This window comes from Bombus bifarius, unplaced genomic scaffold (assembly GCF_011952205.1).
Source record: "Bombus bifarius isolate JDL3187 unplaced genomic scaffold, Bbif_JDL3187 scf7180000008163, whole genome shotgun sequence".
NCBI classification, from domain to species: Eukaryota; Metazoa; Arthropoda; class Insecta; order Hymenoptera; family Apidae; genus Bombus; species Bombus bifarius.
Genome location: NW_022884485.1, coordinates 63,303 through 80,108, shown reverse-complemented (window position 1 = coordinate 80,108; position 16,806 = coordinate 63,303). Strand labels below are relative to the sequence as shown.

Sequence of the window (16,806 nt, the reverse complement as noted above, 5' to 3'; positions counted from 1 at the left end):
AAAATTGGCATTTCTATATATTCAAATTTTTACAATTTTTATTCTTATATTATTCACAGGTTTTAATAACTATAATTTTTATTACTTAGCAAATATTAATATACTTGAAATAAAACTTTTATGTAGAGCAAAGTATGTTTTCTTCCCTACAAATATTATCTGTTAAAGAAGTTTCGTCATAAAGAGATCGGTGTCGTTTGTTCCTTCCATTAAAAGTATTCATTATATTTATATTTTCATTCGAATACTCGGAATGTGGAATTTGTTGAACTGTTATCGCTGCATGTTTCCATCTGACATATTCTTTAATGCATGTTTCCAATTTTTCAAACCATTCTTGAACATCTTCGTTCGAATATAATTCTATAACATCACGCATCTCGTTACCATTTAGGTGATTGATTATACGTAATTGATTTTTCGTTGATTTCGATCGGCGGACAATAGTTTCCTGAAATATAACAATATTATAATCATATTCAATATCGATAGAAAATTTAAAAAAATATAACCCAAAGTTTCATTTTACCTTGTTTACACAAATCGTACACGTAGGTTTTTCTAATTTTTCCAAACATTTCTTCGATTTCCAAACTTCAATTTGGAAATTTCGTAATCGTATCCAGCATCGTCGATTATTTATAATTGCGAATCCAGCACAAACTTCCTTATCGATGTAATACGGTTGAACAGCTAAACGACAGCAAAAATGTCCGAAAAGCGGCAATGCATTAGCTTTACTACCAAAATTGTTTAATATTAGATCATGTGAACGTATATTCTCATTGGTATCGTTAAGGGTCATCTTTGCGTAAGCCAGTAACTCAAACTGTGGTGCTTTATTAGACTCATTTTCATTTCGTAGAGCGGCCGCAAACTTTCGACCTACTGTTTTCGAAATTGAAGAATGAATAGTTCTTCTAATCTTTCTCGGAGTGCTGGCAATACTAAGGTCTTCTTGCAAAATATGACTATAAACTTCCAAAGATAATTCAAATTCAGCTGATACGTTACTGAATAATAAAACGTCAGGAAAACTAATATCCGTTTGCTTTCTATCGATTGGAAAAAGTAAACTCGTGTCCTGAACTTCTGCGCCAATTCGAACTATACAAAAAATCGCAAATCTTCGATAATCTCCACGGTTTTTAAAGTAATCAGAATCTCTCCACATCAAAGGAAATCTAAGATCCGAGATAGATAATTTGCCCTTGCTATCCGAACTGCTGAAACATACAAAATTAAATAGTATTATACGTATTTCCGTGTATTCCTATTTACAACATATTTTTATAAATAGACCAGTACCTCGTTTTCAACGATGCATCTTTTCCTCGGTTTTCTAACTCAACCATATAGGCCGACATCCGTTTGTTAGAAGTAAATAAAGCACGTGCAGCCTCCAAACTTTGTGCAGGATGCCGCGCAGCAGCCAATAATCTGGAAGAGCCTTCTTTTATTTTAGTTTCCAATTTAATTTTTTGCTCCAAATCATATTCCTAAAATGGAAAACATTATATTTTTATAACGTGAAAAGAACATGGATTGAGCAGAAAACATTTATAATTTAACTTGTATTTTCCAGAAGAAAACAAATCAATTAACTGTAAGAAAAGATGAATGCATGTGTATCATATAGGACTTTTTATGTGTACAAACTATTTCAAAGGAACATGCAGTAAATATTTTGAAAAGCTTTAATTCATAATAATGAATTAAATGTTTAACAACCTCTTGATGTTACTTTATTCCGTAATTATCTCTTTCACTTATGCATATATATAAGAATACAGAAATACTACTACATGATAGTAAAGAATACTAATATCTAAATATTATCTACGTATCTTTAAAAAATTCTAATTTCAATAAATTATCATGCAAGACATGAAACAAAAGATCAGTTTCCGAAATTTCTCCATTCGTCAACCTTATTCCGAGGTAATATTTAAAATAACAATTACGCTAAAATTAGAATGCGCGTTATAGATTATTTAATGTGACAATTGCTAATTATAAACGACTAAAATTTTAAAACTGCAACATTTTTTTTGTTGACAATAGAAATATAAATTATTTGTATTTGTATTAAATACCTTCGAAAACATAAATAAGTAATGTATATAATTGAAAGAATTCTATTTATTAAAAATGCTATAATTAAATATTTAAATATATCTTTAGGAAATTTACTATGTAGAAAATTGAATACATATCTTATTTTAATTTAGATTTTATACATATACATTTAGTCCTTTAACGGCTCTTTCAAATGTCAAACATAACCTATGCTTTTTTAACGATAATTAACAATTTTAAAATAATATTTAACAAATGTCAATAATATAGCCTGTTTCAAAACATTAAGATGAATGAAGGCAATTTCTACTTTTTAATAATAAAATCTTGATAAAATAAGAAATATTATAAGACACAACGTATAGTAAATAATAAAATTCTATAGATAATCGAATATTTACTCACAGCTACATTTTTATAATTTCGAATACTTTCTCGTCTGCGAACTCGTGCTTGAAAATCACTTAACGAACGTAAATAATTATTTTCTTTGTTTAAACTGTCAGTTAGTGGAACGCGTAGAGAGCCAATACTTTTTCTACGTGGCGCCATTTTGAAGGTTCATTACTGTTTTTTCAGCGATTTCAAATGACCGTGGTTTCAGTCTCTCGGCTATTGCAAAAATATGTAAAGGAAAGATGTAGGGAAGGGAAAATTAAGAAAAAATTATTGCGTACAAAAAAATCAATTGACAAAGCTATAAAAATATTTAGTATAAGGTATAAAAAATGTTAAATAAACTTCTGGAAAATCTGAAACTTATATTTGGTATATATGTAGATATTCACATTCGAACAGCAATTAATATAAAGTAAGGGCATTTGTAATGATGTAGAATAATGAGCATAATTTTTTTATTTTTTATCCTTGTCCTTGTCTTTGTCCTTCTCTTTCTCTCTTTCTTTATCTTTATCTTTGTTCTGTTGAAGAGACCCAACGGCTTGGCGGACGGCTTCCGAATGAGGATCAACACCTGGTAAATTTTCCAAAACTGATTGTAAAAATGCTGGATCAGACATAACAGCAGCATAATCCTCTTCAACTTCCATTGCTTCCTCTTTGAGAGATTCAAGTTCTTCTATAAAACAAAATAGATAATAATAATGTGCACACATGTGTACGTAGATATAAATAGTTATATAAGGATAATTTTCGTACGTTGATCTTGCATAGACATCTGCATTGCAAAAGCAATTTGTTCCTCTTCGGTCATACGCGCAAAATCCGGTGCATTTATGTTAGCAGGAGTAGCAGTATTGTCAGCAGTTGAAGACGAAGTTTCTGCACCCTCGAGTGACATAGCGAGTGCGCGCTTTAACATTGCCTCTTCGTTATGTACTTCTTTAATCGTTTCTGGCGGTTTATTTGTAGCCGCTTCATTAGCTTGTGCGCGTCGCGCTTCATCCTCTTGACGCTGCCGTTGTTCTTCCATTGAAACGCGCAATGCCTATATATATAGAATGAAGATGGTAAATAAAACAAAGAGTGGGAGTTTTATTAAGAAGCACAATTGCAAAATAACAAACCAATGCCAATTCTGGATCTTCATTTGGATCAACACCAAACTCATAAGCAGATCCTCCCATGCCTGTGCCACCCATTCCATCTTCTCCTTGAATTATAGGAGAAGAAATCAATGCATCAGACAAATGTGGCCCAGGTGGAACTGTGACCAAATGGCTCCCTGTTCCATCCTTTCCATTCAGAGCATTGATGAAAGCTGTCAGCACTTCATTATTAATGCTTTCTTCACCAAAACTAATCACATCCACATTAACTTTCTCCTTTTTTAATCTTTTTGCTAATTTCACAAGTTCTTTCTCATCAATTTCTATGGGACTACCAATGAAGGCCACAATACGCATTTTATGATTTTTACCTTGACGATGTTTCAGTGCCAACTGTCGATTTATTTTTGTTCACAGACATTATAATTATAAACTTTGTATAACACAACATAAGGATAATTAATATACTCACATGTGCAATTCGGATTCCTGTTATTAAACATAGATTACCATTTGGTTGGACTTGATGGAGTTTTGATAAAATCCTGCCCACATCGCTAGTAAGTGTAGCTAACACTTCAACACTGTTTAGAAGAATAAAGTTTAAATGAAAAAATAACAAATATTTTCTACCACTGGTATATAGGATATGATTTAACATACTTAGCTAGTGTTATCAAGCCAACATTGTTTTCAGGATTCGAGCGCGTTTTTGAATGACAAACCAAATTAACAGCATCCTGTTGTGCTTGCAGTCGTGTCGGTAAAAAATCTCCATTTCTCATATAATCGCTGTTGTCGACACTATAAGTATTCCAAAATGTGTGAACGAAACGATAAACGTTTCGTGAACAGATTTAAAGGAAACTATTTTATCTTAGTCACATAACCTGTACAAGATTGATTTATACAAATCGAAATATTTATATCGCAATTTACTTATCGCTCATCATATTTGTAATTGCAAATATCTCATTTGCAATTAAATTTAAAATTAAATTTTACTTTCGCTAGATTTAATTCAAGAAGGAAAAGTTAATCGTGAATATACTATGAAGTATTTCAACTTTGCACTGTCACTCATCCTATCGTTTACAAATTGCCAAAATAGTTGCCGTTAGAAGGCGTAGAAATATAATGATATGAAATTCAATGAAAATTAAGAAGATAAATTAAGAACGCAAAAAATATAACGCCTCTTGCAAGCTTACAACGAATAAATATCAAAAGCTTACCATATCATCGTACTTTCCAGTACCATCTTGGTTCCAATTACTAAAACGTTTCATTCCATTTCGTTCCGCTCTGTCATATTTACAGATAATTTTCTGTCTCGACCCATTTCATTCCGTTCCGTTCCGTTTCGTTTTACCTTTTTGATTTACTTGATTGTATGTTTTACGAAAAGTTTCAGATATTAATGTATTCAAAATAAATATAGTTAATCAATAATCATTGGCTGAAATGGAGAAAAATGATATTATGGGAAGGAGGAAAAAATAATATTGCGTGTACATATTAAAAATTATGTCGTACATACATATATATATGTATGTATGTATGTATGCATGTATGTATGTATGTATATATATATAGTTTTCAATTAAATACAAATTACAAGATAAAATCATTTGTTTACGCTTAGATTAAAGACTTTTACCGCCTTTTGAGGCAATAAAATAAAACGGATAATGAAAAATCCTGAAGATGAAAAACATAGAAATGGAGAACGGACTTGATGGAAAATATAATATACACTTCCGCTCAAAGGTCTTAGGACATATATTTATACATTTTTAACAAAACTTCAGTATTTAGTGTAGGTTGTGTGGATTTTTAAAGCTTGTTAATACAGTAACACTTTACGCATAAATTACTTTCTTTGTCCTATAAACTATACGTTTAAATTATTTCTTTATATCTTTTAACGATTATTTAATATTTTTAAATTTTAAAGTAAATATAACTGTCTTGAAACTTTCGAGCGGAGATGCATCAAGAGCGAATTAAAAAAGAAGAAAATGAAACAACGAATATAAGGAATTAAGGAGAAAGGGAATCGATGGTTGCGTCCAGTTGGAGTGTGGAGTATCTCGGTGTTTCATCCATTAGTGTTGCTTCTTCGTAAGTTGGTGGTTGATCATTATAACACCTTGATTTTAACATCTGTCTGTTTCGCCTTCTATTATTAAAAGTACGAATAATAACTATAAGCGGTCCTATAAGTAACATAACAACGCCGATCACAAGCATGGTTATAGCAATAGCCGTCCCGACTCGATTTACCGGGCGGCGTCGCGATTTTGTTTCATTCTTGTTGTTTCCTATACTTTCGTCGGATATTTTATTATATTCATGCTCGAAGAAATTTCTTTCAGTCAATTTGATCAAATTAGTCGTATCAAAGTCTTTCGATTCAAACGAGGCGCTTGGCGTACTATTATTTATTACAGTGTCTTCTGTCTCGTAAGGATTTTTATTGGAAGTAAGTGGTAAAACAACGTTCACTTTGTGATTTACTTTCTCTACTTCATTTCTGTTGTTTGAATAAATAGTCGAAGTTTGAGTCGAATGTACGTCTTTAGCATCTTGTTTTCGATGAATCGTCGTACGTCTTTTGATTGTTGATATCGTTCTAGATATTCCGCTGCCGATACTATCCGCTTTATCGGAAGCAAATAATTCGCGGGGCCACTGTTCACCTGATGTAGTATCGCCAGAATGATCAACAGCGATGTCTTCCCGTTGAGTTCCGGTTTGAAATTTTATAATTTTAAAACGATTTTCTGTGACATTCGATTCTCGAAACAATTCACCTTCGTTCCATCTCGAGAATTTTTCCTGTGAAAATAGTATCCTCGAATGTTTCCTTAATTTTCTTATTTAAAAATATGTACAAAATCTCAAGAAATATGAATGATATGTGTATACTAATGTAATTAGATATTAAAACGTGTACATTTTTTTATATGTAGTTCGATAATTTTCTATCATTGGAAATACGATTGATTATCATTCAAGTATTAACTAAAAATCAATTTTAACTAAATATTAACTAAAAATGCTATTAAGTATTTACTTCAATTAAAAAAGATAATTGCGTGTTTATTTTTAAAAGTAATATTTATCAAAACATTAATAATCAAATTATTTGGCGTAAAATATAGCATTGCATATTTTTATAATCGATTAGAATATCGAACCTGCATGTTAATTGTATCATTTCGTGCTTTCGTCTTTTCACATAGCGAAATTACACCTTTTTGTAGAAATATGAATCCAATTATACTCCAGATAGTCAGCTGAAAGATGATTGTCAATTTTGTAGCCCATTTATTCATTTCTATATTTGAAGGCATCTTTAAAAAAAATGTCTCCCATAGATATCGTATGGCCCGCTTGCGCCTGAATCATTAAATAAAAAGTCAATAAGGTGACACGTACCATGATAAAAGAAAATAATAAAATTATCTCACTATTGTTAACTTTTTATAATATGAACTTCACATTTTTTCATGATTTAAATAAAGGTAACTTATATTTGGTGTTTATAAGTTACTAAATGTTTAGATCCTGAAGGTGAAATGTGAAGATCCTAAGATGTCTTCAAGAGAGAAATAAAATTTTTAATATATTTGTAATCGTATCGTTGCCAACATTTAGAATGATTCAATGAATAATAAATAAACGATTTTTAAATAATAATCGAATAAAAATTTCATTAATACTGCAAATAAATTAAAAAGTCCTACTTAAATGGCGGGTGAAGTTATTTTAGTACCGTTATACAGAGTCGTTAATATATCCAACAAATATGGCAACACATAGTAGATAATTTAGTTATAAATACGTAATGAAAAGAAAAGAACAGCTGTATTGATAAGATTTAATTTTCTTGTAGTTCTATGTTATTAATAGAAAAATTGACTAATAAGAATGTTTTTCACCATTCTCCCTCTATTACGGTGCGCATATTCGTTGTTAGTTTGTTGGACGTGATCAGTCCGATAGCTTTTTTTTACCTTTACGTATCGCGTTTCTTCTCCTATAACGCACTGTATTAAAACGCTGTTGATAAAAGTTGATCGGCACGAATACATTACGATGGATTCCTTATATATCCGTGTCGATTTATACCGATCGATCATAACTGTGGCTGCACACTCGTTTAATTGCTTGCTCTAGCCATCCTTAAGATCGGCTAATCGTTCGATCAATTTGTCATCAAAGAGCAATGCATTCGTCATACGCTATACCACAGACAAGGTATAGGATAGACTTATCACTTTATAAGACTTTGTGTCCCGTACTGAAGTACCGATCGTGCAAAAAATCAGAGCTTTTCTTGTGCCCTCTATGATTGAAAACGTTGAGTTCTGGAATTACATAACTTGTATATGTATTCATTGTTAGCAATTGTCACTGTTAGCTATCAACTTTTGCAAAGTCAACAAATTAAAAGGATTTTGTATAACAATGTGGTTCTGGTATCAAAATATACATATTTATAAAAAAAGCGAAGTAAAATGAAAAATCATTAAGAAATTATTTAGAACTTTGAAATAATTACTATTTCATTCAGAATTTTAGATTACATCCAAAAATCGGAATATTTACCATTATAATTAAATTCCTGGTTTTTATACATTTGTACACATTTTCTCAAGTTTTCTATCTCATTCCAAATTCCTTCATAAAATTTTAAATTTGAACATTATTGTGACTTGTAAAATTTCACTATAATAATATTAGTTTAATCGTACAAGATGACCGTGAGATTTCGTAATTTGTTTATCGTGGAAATTTATATGTTATTGAAAGTTTGATTAGATGCTTGGCTCTGAGTGAAAGGGAAATTATTCATTAAATTCGAAATTGATAAGCGAAACTGCAGCACATCATTCTGCTGTCCAAATTCGTAGGTAAATATCATATAACACTATGATGCAATATATACGAAATGGTATATTGCCATAAAGTGCTAATTTATAATTGTGCATACACTATCTTTTAAAAGTATACAAACACTCGCTTATTTTTGATAAGATGTATTTTAATTGCAGCGTAAATCTTTATAAGTATGTATAATATGTACGTATAGTATTATATGTATATATTATATGATGTAATTAAATCTCTTTGGAAACCAGTATGTAATAGTAAAGCGAGCGTTTTTAATTAATTGAATCTTCTAGAGGTATTTTGTTATCTGACAAACTATTTATTTTCAGATTTTCAAATTTCTAAAAATTATGAGTTATCTAAACAAATTTTTCTAATAGAAAAATATATAGAAAATGCAAAAGTAAAGGATCTATGCTTTAGCAATATCCGGTCACAATTTTATATATATTTTAAAACTATTATAGCTGATTATGGTTATTGATAATGCAAAATTCGCTCCATCCAATAATAAAGTGACGCCATCTATGTAATATAGGTAGCATATAAGGTTATCTGTCGAAAGAAATTCTGAAACTTATCATTTTCATCATTCATTATTTTTATTTAATATAACTGCTTATTTTATTGGATATTTTCACCTGCCTTAAACTACGAAATCGTGACAATGTTGTGAAACAGCTTTTATGGCAATTTCAAGCTATAAAATAGGTGAATTTTTTAGGTAAGCAATAAAATAATCAAGTATAAAAACAAATCATCTGCTGTTTTGTAACTATAAACGTATATATATGTATATACATATAAAATGCGAGACAGTGGGGAATTTAGACTCGTAACTCGTCGAAAGAAACGTGTATCTCGTGTTCGAAATATATGCCATACGAGCACAATTTTAACCACTAACGATGACGATGATGGAAATCTGAACATTAATTACGAAACACTGTTTGGGTAAGGATCTTTTACATACTCGTTCCTCGAAGGTGTGTATACAAACTTTTTTAATAACGATTCTATAATAATTTTCAGAAAGCTACTAGAGGCCGAAGTTGAAGTAAAAAATTCATCGTTTGCTGACAATGTTTTTCATTATTTAAAAGATTCTTTAACTGCTTTAAATAGCAGTGGCATTTGTGATATATTGTGCTATGGTTTAGGTCATTTTTCTACTCATAGATCCTCTAAATATCAATTGGCATTACTCTTATCTTTGAAAAAACATTATAATCCTCAAATTTATGTATATGACCCAGTTTTTTCTTCTGACGAAATCAAGTTTCTGAAACAGCTTGATTTTAATGTTATAACAATTAATGAAGAATGCAAACGCATTATAGGTGATAATGTTACATTGGTATATATGCCACACTGTTCGGTACATTTAATCAACAATTTCCTTTACGCAAATTGGTGTAAAAACTTAAATAAGTGCATTCTCTTGACAAATAGTTTTTCAATAGTTGCTGATGACTTGAGAGAAAAAAATAAGTCCAGTCCTATTGATTATGTCTTTCGTATTCGACCATACGTTACAGAAATTACTTTACGAAATGATTTCGTATATGAAGAAGTATTCAATGACTTAAGTATTCATACATTTCTTGAACAAAATATTAATGCAATTCCTGAGAGTTTTTGGAGTACACGAGAAAAGCCTTGCTATCAAGATATAGATATTGATTATTTGACTGCTAAGCAAACTAAGGAAATAGATGCTAAGAATTGTAATTATATCTTTTAAATGTATTATTAAGTAACTCTGGTATTTTTTAATATTGCTAATTTAAGTTATTGAGATATATATGCATATCTGTGTGTGCATTGATATATCATGTACAAAGCAATTTAAGTAGTAAAGTAATTATTACATTTATTTCATAAGATTTTATAAAATTGTATAAATTAATATCATTATGATGCAAGAAAAAATTAAAAGTAGATTAAACAGATTAAAAATTTAAAACATATTAATGTTTGTTAACAAATAACTTTTTCTGTCTGTTATAGGTAACAAGCAAGATGAAATCTAATATCAAGTTGCTTCACACGCTTATACAAGAAATTCGACGAACATCATCTCAACAAAAATCAGAAAATAATATTATGACGCAATACATTTTGGAGCAAGCACGATCCCATCGAGAAACGTCTGAAGTTTTGTGCAAAGCGCGAGAAGAGCTAAAAAATTTAGCAGAAACATATCTTTGTTATCTAAACTCTCAACGAGTATGTAAAGAAATTCAAATCCGATATGCTGGTAAAGGAGAACGAAGTATCAAAGAAACCGCAGATCTCGTCGGATTTAAATTACCTCATGATCCGAAATGAATTCAATGGGAGTTAGTTTTAATTAAAATAATATAAATTTATCAATAAAATATTTATTATCATTAATGGAATATAAAAGAACATAATTGTAAAAAATATCTATTATAATTATAAAAAATACAGTATAAAATTTTGATTTAAAGGACGAGTATAACTACATATTTTCACGAATATTGTTGACGAATGCATTTGGCTATGGTTGACAATTGCATATTACTAGTGCCTTCGTAAATAGTCCCAATTTTCGAATCTCTAAAATATTTTTCTTGAGGAAAATCCGTTGTGAATCCTACTCCACCCATAAAGTCGATGCATTTTGCGGTAACCCGTAAAGCCGTTTCTGGATTGAAAAAAAAATATATAATAAATTTTGCGGTCAATATTTTAATATTTTACGATTGCCGTTAAAAAAGTAGAAAGAAAATATTAATTACCGGAAGCAACCAGTTTTGCCATGGCAGCCTCTTTTATTACATCTTTTTTGGCATCGACTAATCTGGCCGCATTGTAAACCAGTAACCTGGCACATTCAAGTTCAGTGGCCACTTGAGCGATTTGATGTTGCATAGACTACACACAAAAATTATACAATCTGAGTCTTAGTTTTGATATTCATTATATTAGAAATAATTTATCTATCTTATACTTGAAATGAGAATATGTCTTTTCCAAATTGTTTCCTCTCTAATGTATATGGTATGGTAGCATCGAAGCAGCCTTGTGCTATACCAATCATTTGAGCTCCAATACCAATTCGTCCTTCATTTAAAAATTTTGCAGCGTATTTGTACCCTTGCCCAAGTTCTCCTAAGATATTTTCCTCAGGAACCTTAATTCAGGAGAGAATCAAACATTAAAAAAATAAGCATCTACGAGCAATATTCGAACCATTTTTACATTCAAAAAATCATTTCATTTACTCTGACGTTGTCGAAGTGAATCATACATGTACCCGATGCTTTAATTCCTAGCTTATCTTCAGGTTTTGCGACTGTTAATCCAGGTGTATCTCGTTCTACAAGAAATGTTGTAATGCCACGGTATCCCTATTTAAAAGATTTTTTATTATTACCTGATAATATTGCTTATTTCCTTAAAATTATAATTTAATTAAATCGCATTTTAAAAAATAAGTGATTGCTATAGAAAATTCTATAATAAACTCGTAAAATCAGTCAGAGATCAAAGTTGAAAGTTCAAGCGTCTGGACGAATGCATTTGACAAAAATCTGAGAAGATAAAGATAGCATGAAGTATACCATAGTCTGATTCAATCTATTAAAAACTGGTAAACAACGTTAAATACTATATGCGATTTTATTAAGTATCAATCAAAACGATAATTCTTATTGCAGGATCAAACAATACGAGTCGAGTCCGTATCGCTTCTTTTCTTCTATTTTTTCTTCTTCTGTGTTCACGATTCTAAATTACAAACATAATTTAATAGAATAAGAATATTAAACTTACGGCAGAAGGATTTGCATTTGCGAAAACAAGGAACAAACCCGCAATATCGGAATTTGAAATCCACATTTTTGTTCCGTTTATAACATAATCAGATCCATCCTTTTTTGCTTCGGTTTTCAAAGAAAAGGCATCTGATCCTGAACCAGGCTCCGTAAGACAAAAACTTCCCGGCTAGAAAATGATGTAAACAGTAAAAGTAAACAGTAAAAGATAAGAAACATTTTTGTTCTTTGAAATTATTTATAAGATGCTATCAGTTTATTGCGCTTTGTTATTTAACTACTTTATTTAATTCGTTTACTTACGTGTTCTTGTACTAATCTCGGCAGATATTTTGCTTTCTGTTCTTCCGTGCCGACTTTCACAATTAATGAGTTCACTAAAGTATTGTGAATATCGACCAGAGCTGCCACAGCTCCACAAACTTTGCCAACTTCTTCAACGGTTAAAACCGTTGTCATGAAATTACACCCAGAACCACTGTATTTCTCCGGTACTTCGATGCCCATTAACTATCAATAGATTGATTAAATGTGTGTTATATTATGTGTTAATAAAAAAATGCGAATAAAAAGTTTGATAGCATAAATGTCTCGGATTAATTATTAATTGATAGTAGTTGATTCGAAAATTAATATATATATATATATATTATACTAATTTATATACATATATATATATATTAATTCACTACAGAGATAGATAAAAAACTTACACCATTTTCGAAAAGCGTTCGTACTACAGCATCGTCTATTTTTCCCTCCTTTTCCATCTTTCGCACAAGCGGAGCAATTTCCTCTTTAGCCAATTTAGAGACTAAGAAATTTTGCAAAAATTATATTTCGTACGTAGATATTTAAGAAGCATAGTTTGTGACAATTAATCAAGTAAAAGATGAAGAAGCATATGGTATCTATGATTATACGAGTCTAGTTAATCTATGAAATGCGTAGAATATTCGATAATAACAATAATCTTACCACTTTCTTTCATCAGAAGTTCTTCTTCTGTAAGTTGAGTTAAAGGACCAGGACAGTGATGTAATTGTGTTATACAAGTGGACAGATGCCTATTGTTATACATTTTTCGTGATATCTGAAAATTGTTTTCATCGAACCTGTTTTAATTTTGAATATGTATATATATCACGATACGAATATTTGAAATTACGTATTCAGACTACTATAAAGTATATCCCTTTAAAAAAAAAAGGTGTTTGATTATAATAAATGAAAATATCGATTCGAGAATTTGATTTGTAACATTAAAATCTATAGTGTTCTAAAAAATGTAAAATATAGCGAAATAAGAAAGCATTAGGAATATCAACAAATGAAAATTGTATTATTATAAAAAACGAAGAATACAAGAAGAATTGTACGATAATAATTAGGCTGCGCAGTTTAAGCAAATAAAAATTTTTAATAATATATTAGAATAGAATAGACAAGTTCTCATTAAATCAGTAACAGATTTTTTTCTTTAAAAATTCTATTAAATTTCAAATTTCTACATGCCACGTCATCGAAATTACTTCTTTCCCTCGTTCTATATTGAAATTATTAAAATTGTTAGTTAAAAATTACATAGTCATTATTAGGAATGCACGATAGATGCACAAGTCTCTGAGAAACATACACGTATATACATACCTGTTTAATTGAAGATGTGAATAGATTCATATTTGGTTTAATACTTATTTTATAAAACTCTAAAACACTTTTTAATAACAATTTAAGTTCGATGGTATTCGCGAAAATTCCAGCTGGACACTGCGTATATGCGACGTATCACTGTCTTAGAAAATTGAATAATTCAAATGAAAGAAAAGGAACGTAAATCAGTATGTTGTTGATCGGACAGCAGATGAAAGACTGTATCATTGACTCGATTGTAACACTGTGCCTACGTATCTGCTACCACTTGTTCCTATATACAATACATAAACATGTTCCAAACAGGTTCTTATGTAACAGGAATAATAGGAAGAAATCCTTGTCCATTTTATCCAAATTTATGTTGAGTTTATCCAAAGAAATTTCAAAGGCATGACAATTACTACTTATATAGTTATGTTTCCTAAATCGAGGTTAGATACATTATTATCTTCCTATGCTTTTGTGTAGAATATAAAACATTGCGTGCACATACATATTATATACGGAACGTCCTAGTTGTTTGCTGCCACACATTGCTAGTACATTCTAAGGCTAAGTTAAGATAAGAAAAAGGTGTCACATAATGTACAGCATTGGAAACATTGATAAGAAGTTACAACAAAAAAGAACAACATACAAAATGAGCTGTAACGAACGTACGTTACTTCGGTACAAGGAATAAATAAATCAAAGATATTTACATCTAGTAATAGTCAGAAGATCTCATAAAATTTTTACAACTTATTGTTCATCATTCCTGTTAAGTAAAAGATTGCAATAATTGAATTTATTACTCATCCGAAGATATTGTTTATTACTCGTCGGAGTTATATAAAATGTATTAAAATCGCTTAACATAAGACTTTTATATTATATATTGATGTTTTCATACCTTTTTAATATCACATGCGAAGATGTTTGAAAATTTAATATGAAATTGAACCTAAAAAATAAAGATAATATGGAAAGAAAGATGGGAATCATATATGAAAATACTAAATTTCTGTTTAACAATAATTCTCGTTAAATCGAGATATGGAATCTTATTTATGAAGTTTATCGATGTACTTTAACCTTCTAACCCACGAAGAATGTTATTCAGTTTATAGTCGAATCGCATATGTAGACTCTTTTATATGATTCGACAGGGTACTCTACAAATCTCACAAAAAAATTTAATAAAAAATGTCACCTGCAATTAGTTTAGTTGTTAATTAGCTAGATCTATTTCTTTTTAAAACAACCAACAAGCTCCAAACTTTTCGTAATCGTTGGTAAGCTTGTTTGTCCGTTTAAAATGATCAGTTCGTTGATCTTCACACAACATAGGAAATCAGCAAGAATATCGCTTATACAGAATGTTCCAGTCATCGTGGTACACAATCAACAAGGGAATAGTTCTACGTGAAAAAGTATGTAAATCAAAAAAATATAATATTAAAATTTCTTTAATGTTGAAATTATGAAATAAAATTAAGTATGCAATGCTTGCTTAAATGGACCGTTTCTGATTCGCTACAAAAAAAGATACAGTAAGCAACAAGAGATCTAGCTTCTATGCCATTTGTTAATAACATTTTGTTAAATATTTTTCTTTAAAAAAGCTATGCAATTATATCATCGATTAAATAGTGTTCCTTGTCAGTATTATTTAGCCCGCCGTTTGGCGAACATAAGCGCTCGAGCGATGCTCAGACCAGTTACGGCCAGTGACACTTGACTATCATTCTGAGTGGGGAGTAATACTATAGACTCGTGTAGCGTAAACTATAAACTGACTATATGTATAATATAGTACCTTTAAAGGCATGCGATCCGTTCTACGGTACTACTACATTGCCCGTTATATTACTACGAAACCCGGTTTGCTGCCCGCCGATTTGTTTATGCTCGGACCGCTTTAATCCAGCTATTCTATGTTAATGATCGATAATTCAAATATTACGAATAATATTAACATATTAAACATTCATTGATAAAATTAATTTCATTTTATTTTATTGTAGCTACTTTAAATTAATAACTTATTAGTAGCAGTAAGAATATTCTTTGTAAAGCGCATTGTTTAACATTTTCAAAGCATGCGATCCAAATCGAACGATGTATATCAAAGGTGTACACATATATATATATATATTTGCATTGATAGAATATGAGGAAAGAGAAATGAATCGAATACATAAGTGAATGGATAAACACATGTATATATGAGAAGTATATGTTACATTAAAATTAAGATGTAAAACGATATATTATTCGATATAACTATTGCTATATAGAATTATGTAGGGAAGGAAATATTAAGATTAACTTGTAATGATAATATTTCAATCTGCATTGTCAATTTATTAATAAATGACAAAGATTCGACTTTTTATTGTTTAAAGTACTTTATATTGCCGCAGCAAAAAAATATTATCGATTAATCGTAACATATCGACTTTCGATGATTTTTGGTACATACGTATTGTACGTAATATTTCATTGGTTGTACAAAACTCGAACGTTTTGATTGGACGATAACTTGAAAGGTAGCCAATCAGACGATATATTTTCGAGAAGCGATTTCTCATTGGGTCGCTTTCAGATTAGTTGCGCAGCAGTATTGTGCGCACGAACCGCGTGCCCATTGTACAATTAGTTGGAGGAAAAAAGCAGGAATGCGGAGCAGTGTACAGTACAGACGAAGACGAAATATTCACACTTGATAACCAAGTTTTAATACATCATTTAGGAGAATCGACCTCTGTACACAGTCGAAAGGGGGCCAAGTATGAGTATTCTGACTGACATAAATACATCTTATATAATATAAATAAATTATAAAAGCATAGGTTAAAAGGTAGAGCTGGTTGGAA

General features: G+C 30.3%; 5 protein-coding genes across 11 annotated transcripts; 1 reads left to right on the top strand and 4 right to left on the bottom strand.

Moving 5' to 3' along the window:
* Positions 1-90: 90 nt before the first annotated feature.
* LOC117208915 (rhotekin-like) lies at positions 91-2,658 on the bottom strand. 2 transcript variants are annotated; one of them, XM_033450432.1, is made up of 4 exons: positions 2,485-2,658; positions 1,309-1,499; positions 530-1,223; positions 91-451 (listed from the first exon to the last, which is right to left on the bottom strand). In XM_033450432.1, the coding sequence occupies exons 1-4, from the start codon at positions 2,629-2,631 to the stop codon at positions 119-121; spliced, it is 1,365 nt and encodes a 454-aa protein (XP_033306323.1). In that variant the 5' UTR covers positions 2,632-2,658; the 3' UTR covers positions 91-118. The 2 variants fall into 2 exon arrangements, with proteins under 2 accessions (XP_033306323.1, XP_033306322.1); XM_033450431.1 differs by having other exon boundaries at positions 530-1,226; positions 2,485-2,657.
* Positions 2,659-2,820: 162 nt separating this feature from the next.
* On the bottom strand, positions 2,821-5,046 carry LOC117208918 (26S proteasome non-ATPase regulatory subunit 4). Of its 2 annotated transcripts, XM_033450435.1 has the most exons (7): positions 4,823-5,046; positions 4,473-4,477; positions 4,251-4,391; positions 4,060-4,171; positions 3,606-3,980; positions 3,238-3,526; positions 2,821-3,157 (listed from the first exon to the last, which is right to left on the bottom strand). In XM_033450435.1, the coding sequence occupies exons 1-7, from the start codon at positions 4,874-4,876 to the stop codon at positions 2,934-2,936; spliced, it is 1,200 nt and encodes a 399-aa protein (XP_033306326.1). In that variant the 5' UTR covers positions 4,877-5,046; the 3' UTR covers positions 2,821-2,933. The 2 variants fall into 2 exon arrangements, with proteins under 2 accessions (XP_033306326.1, XP_033306327.1); XM_033450436.1 differs by lacking the exon at positions 4,473-4,477.
* A 59-nt stretch (positions 5,047-5,105) lies between these two features.
* Positions 5,106-7,905, bottom strand: LOC117208919. Of its 2 annotated transcripts, none has more exons than XM_033450437.1 (3): positions 7,610-7,905; positions 6,791-6,889; positions 5,106-6,428 (listed from the first exon to the last, which is right to left on the bottom strand). In XM_033450437.1, exons 1-3 carry the CDS (start codon positions 7,733-7,735, stop codon positions 5,631-5,633), a joined length of 1,023 nt encoding a protein of 340 aa, XP_033306328.1. In that variant the 5' UTR covers positions 7,736-7,905; the 3' UTR covers positions 5,106-5,630. The 2 variants fall into 2 exon arrangements, with proteins under 2 accessions (XP_033306328.1, XP_033306330.1); XM_033450439.1 differs by having other exon boundaries at positions 6,791-6,992; positions 7,610-7,900.
* Positions 7,906-9,002: 1,097 nt separating this feature from the next.
* On the top strand, positions 9,003-11,088 carry LOC117208920 (protein FMC1 homolog). 4 transcript variants are annotated; one of them, XM_033450440.1, is made up of 4 exons: positions 9,003-9,213; positions 9,309-9,443; positions 9,522-10,216; positions 10,500-10,660. In XM_033450440.1, the coding sequence occupies exons 1-4, from the start codon at positions 9,176-9,178 to the stop codon at positions 10,520-10,522; spliced, it is 891 nt and encodes a 296-aa protein (XP_033306331.1). In that variant the 5' UTR covers positions 9,003-9,175; the 3' UTR covers positions 10,523-10,660. The 4 variants fall into 4 exon arrangements, 3 of the variants coding, with proteins under 3 accessions (XP_033306331.1, XP_033306333.1, XP_033306332.1); XM_033450442.1 differs by having other exon boundaries at positions 9,008-9,213; positions 9,522-9,546; positions 10,500-11,088; XM_033450441.1 differs by lacking the exon at positions 9,003-9,213 and having other exon boundaries at positions 9,298-9,443.
* Positions 10,904-14,328, bottom strand: LOC117208917 (short/branched chain specific acyl-CoA dehydrogenase, mitochondrial). Its single transcript, XM_033450434.1, has 9 exons — positions 13,943-14,328; positions 13,271-13,385; positions 13,006-13,106; positions 12,596-12,802; positions 12,291-12,461; positions 11,741-11,866; positions 11,467-11,649; positions 11,255-11,390; positions 10,904-11,160 (listed from the first exon to the last, which is right to left on the bottom strand). The coding sequence occupies exons 1-9, from the start codon at positions 13,970-13,972 to the stop codon at positions 10,985-10,987; spliced, it is 1,245 nt and encodes a 414-aa protein (XP_033306325.1). The 5' UTR covers positions 13,973-14,328; the 3' UTR covers positions 10,904-10,984.
* Positions 14,329-16,806: the final 2,478 nt, after the last annotated feature.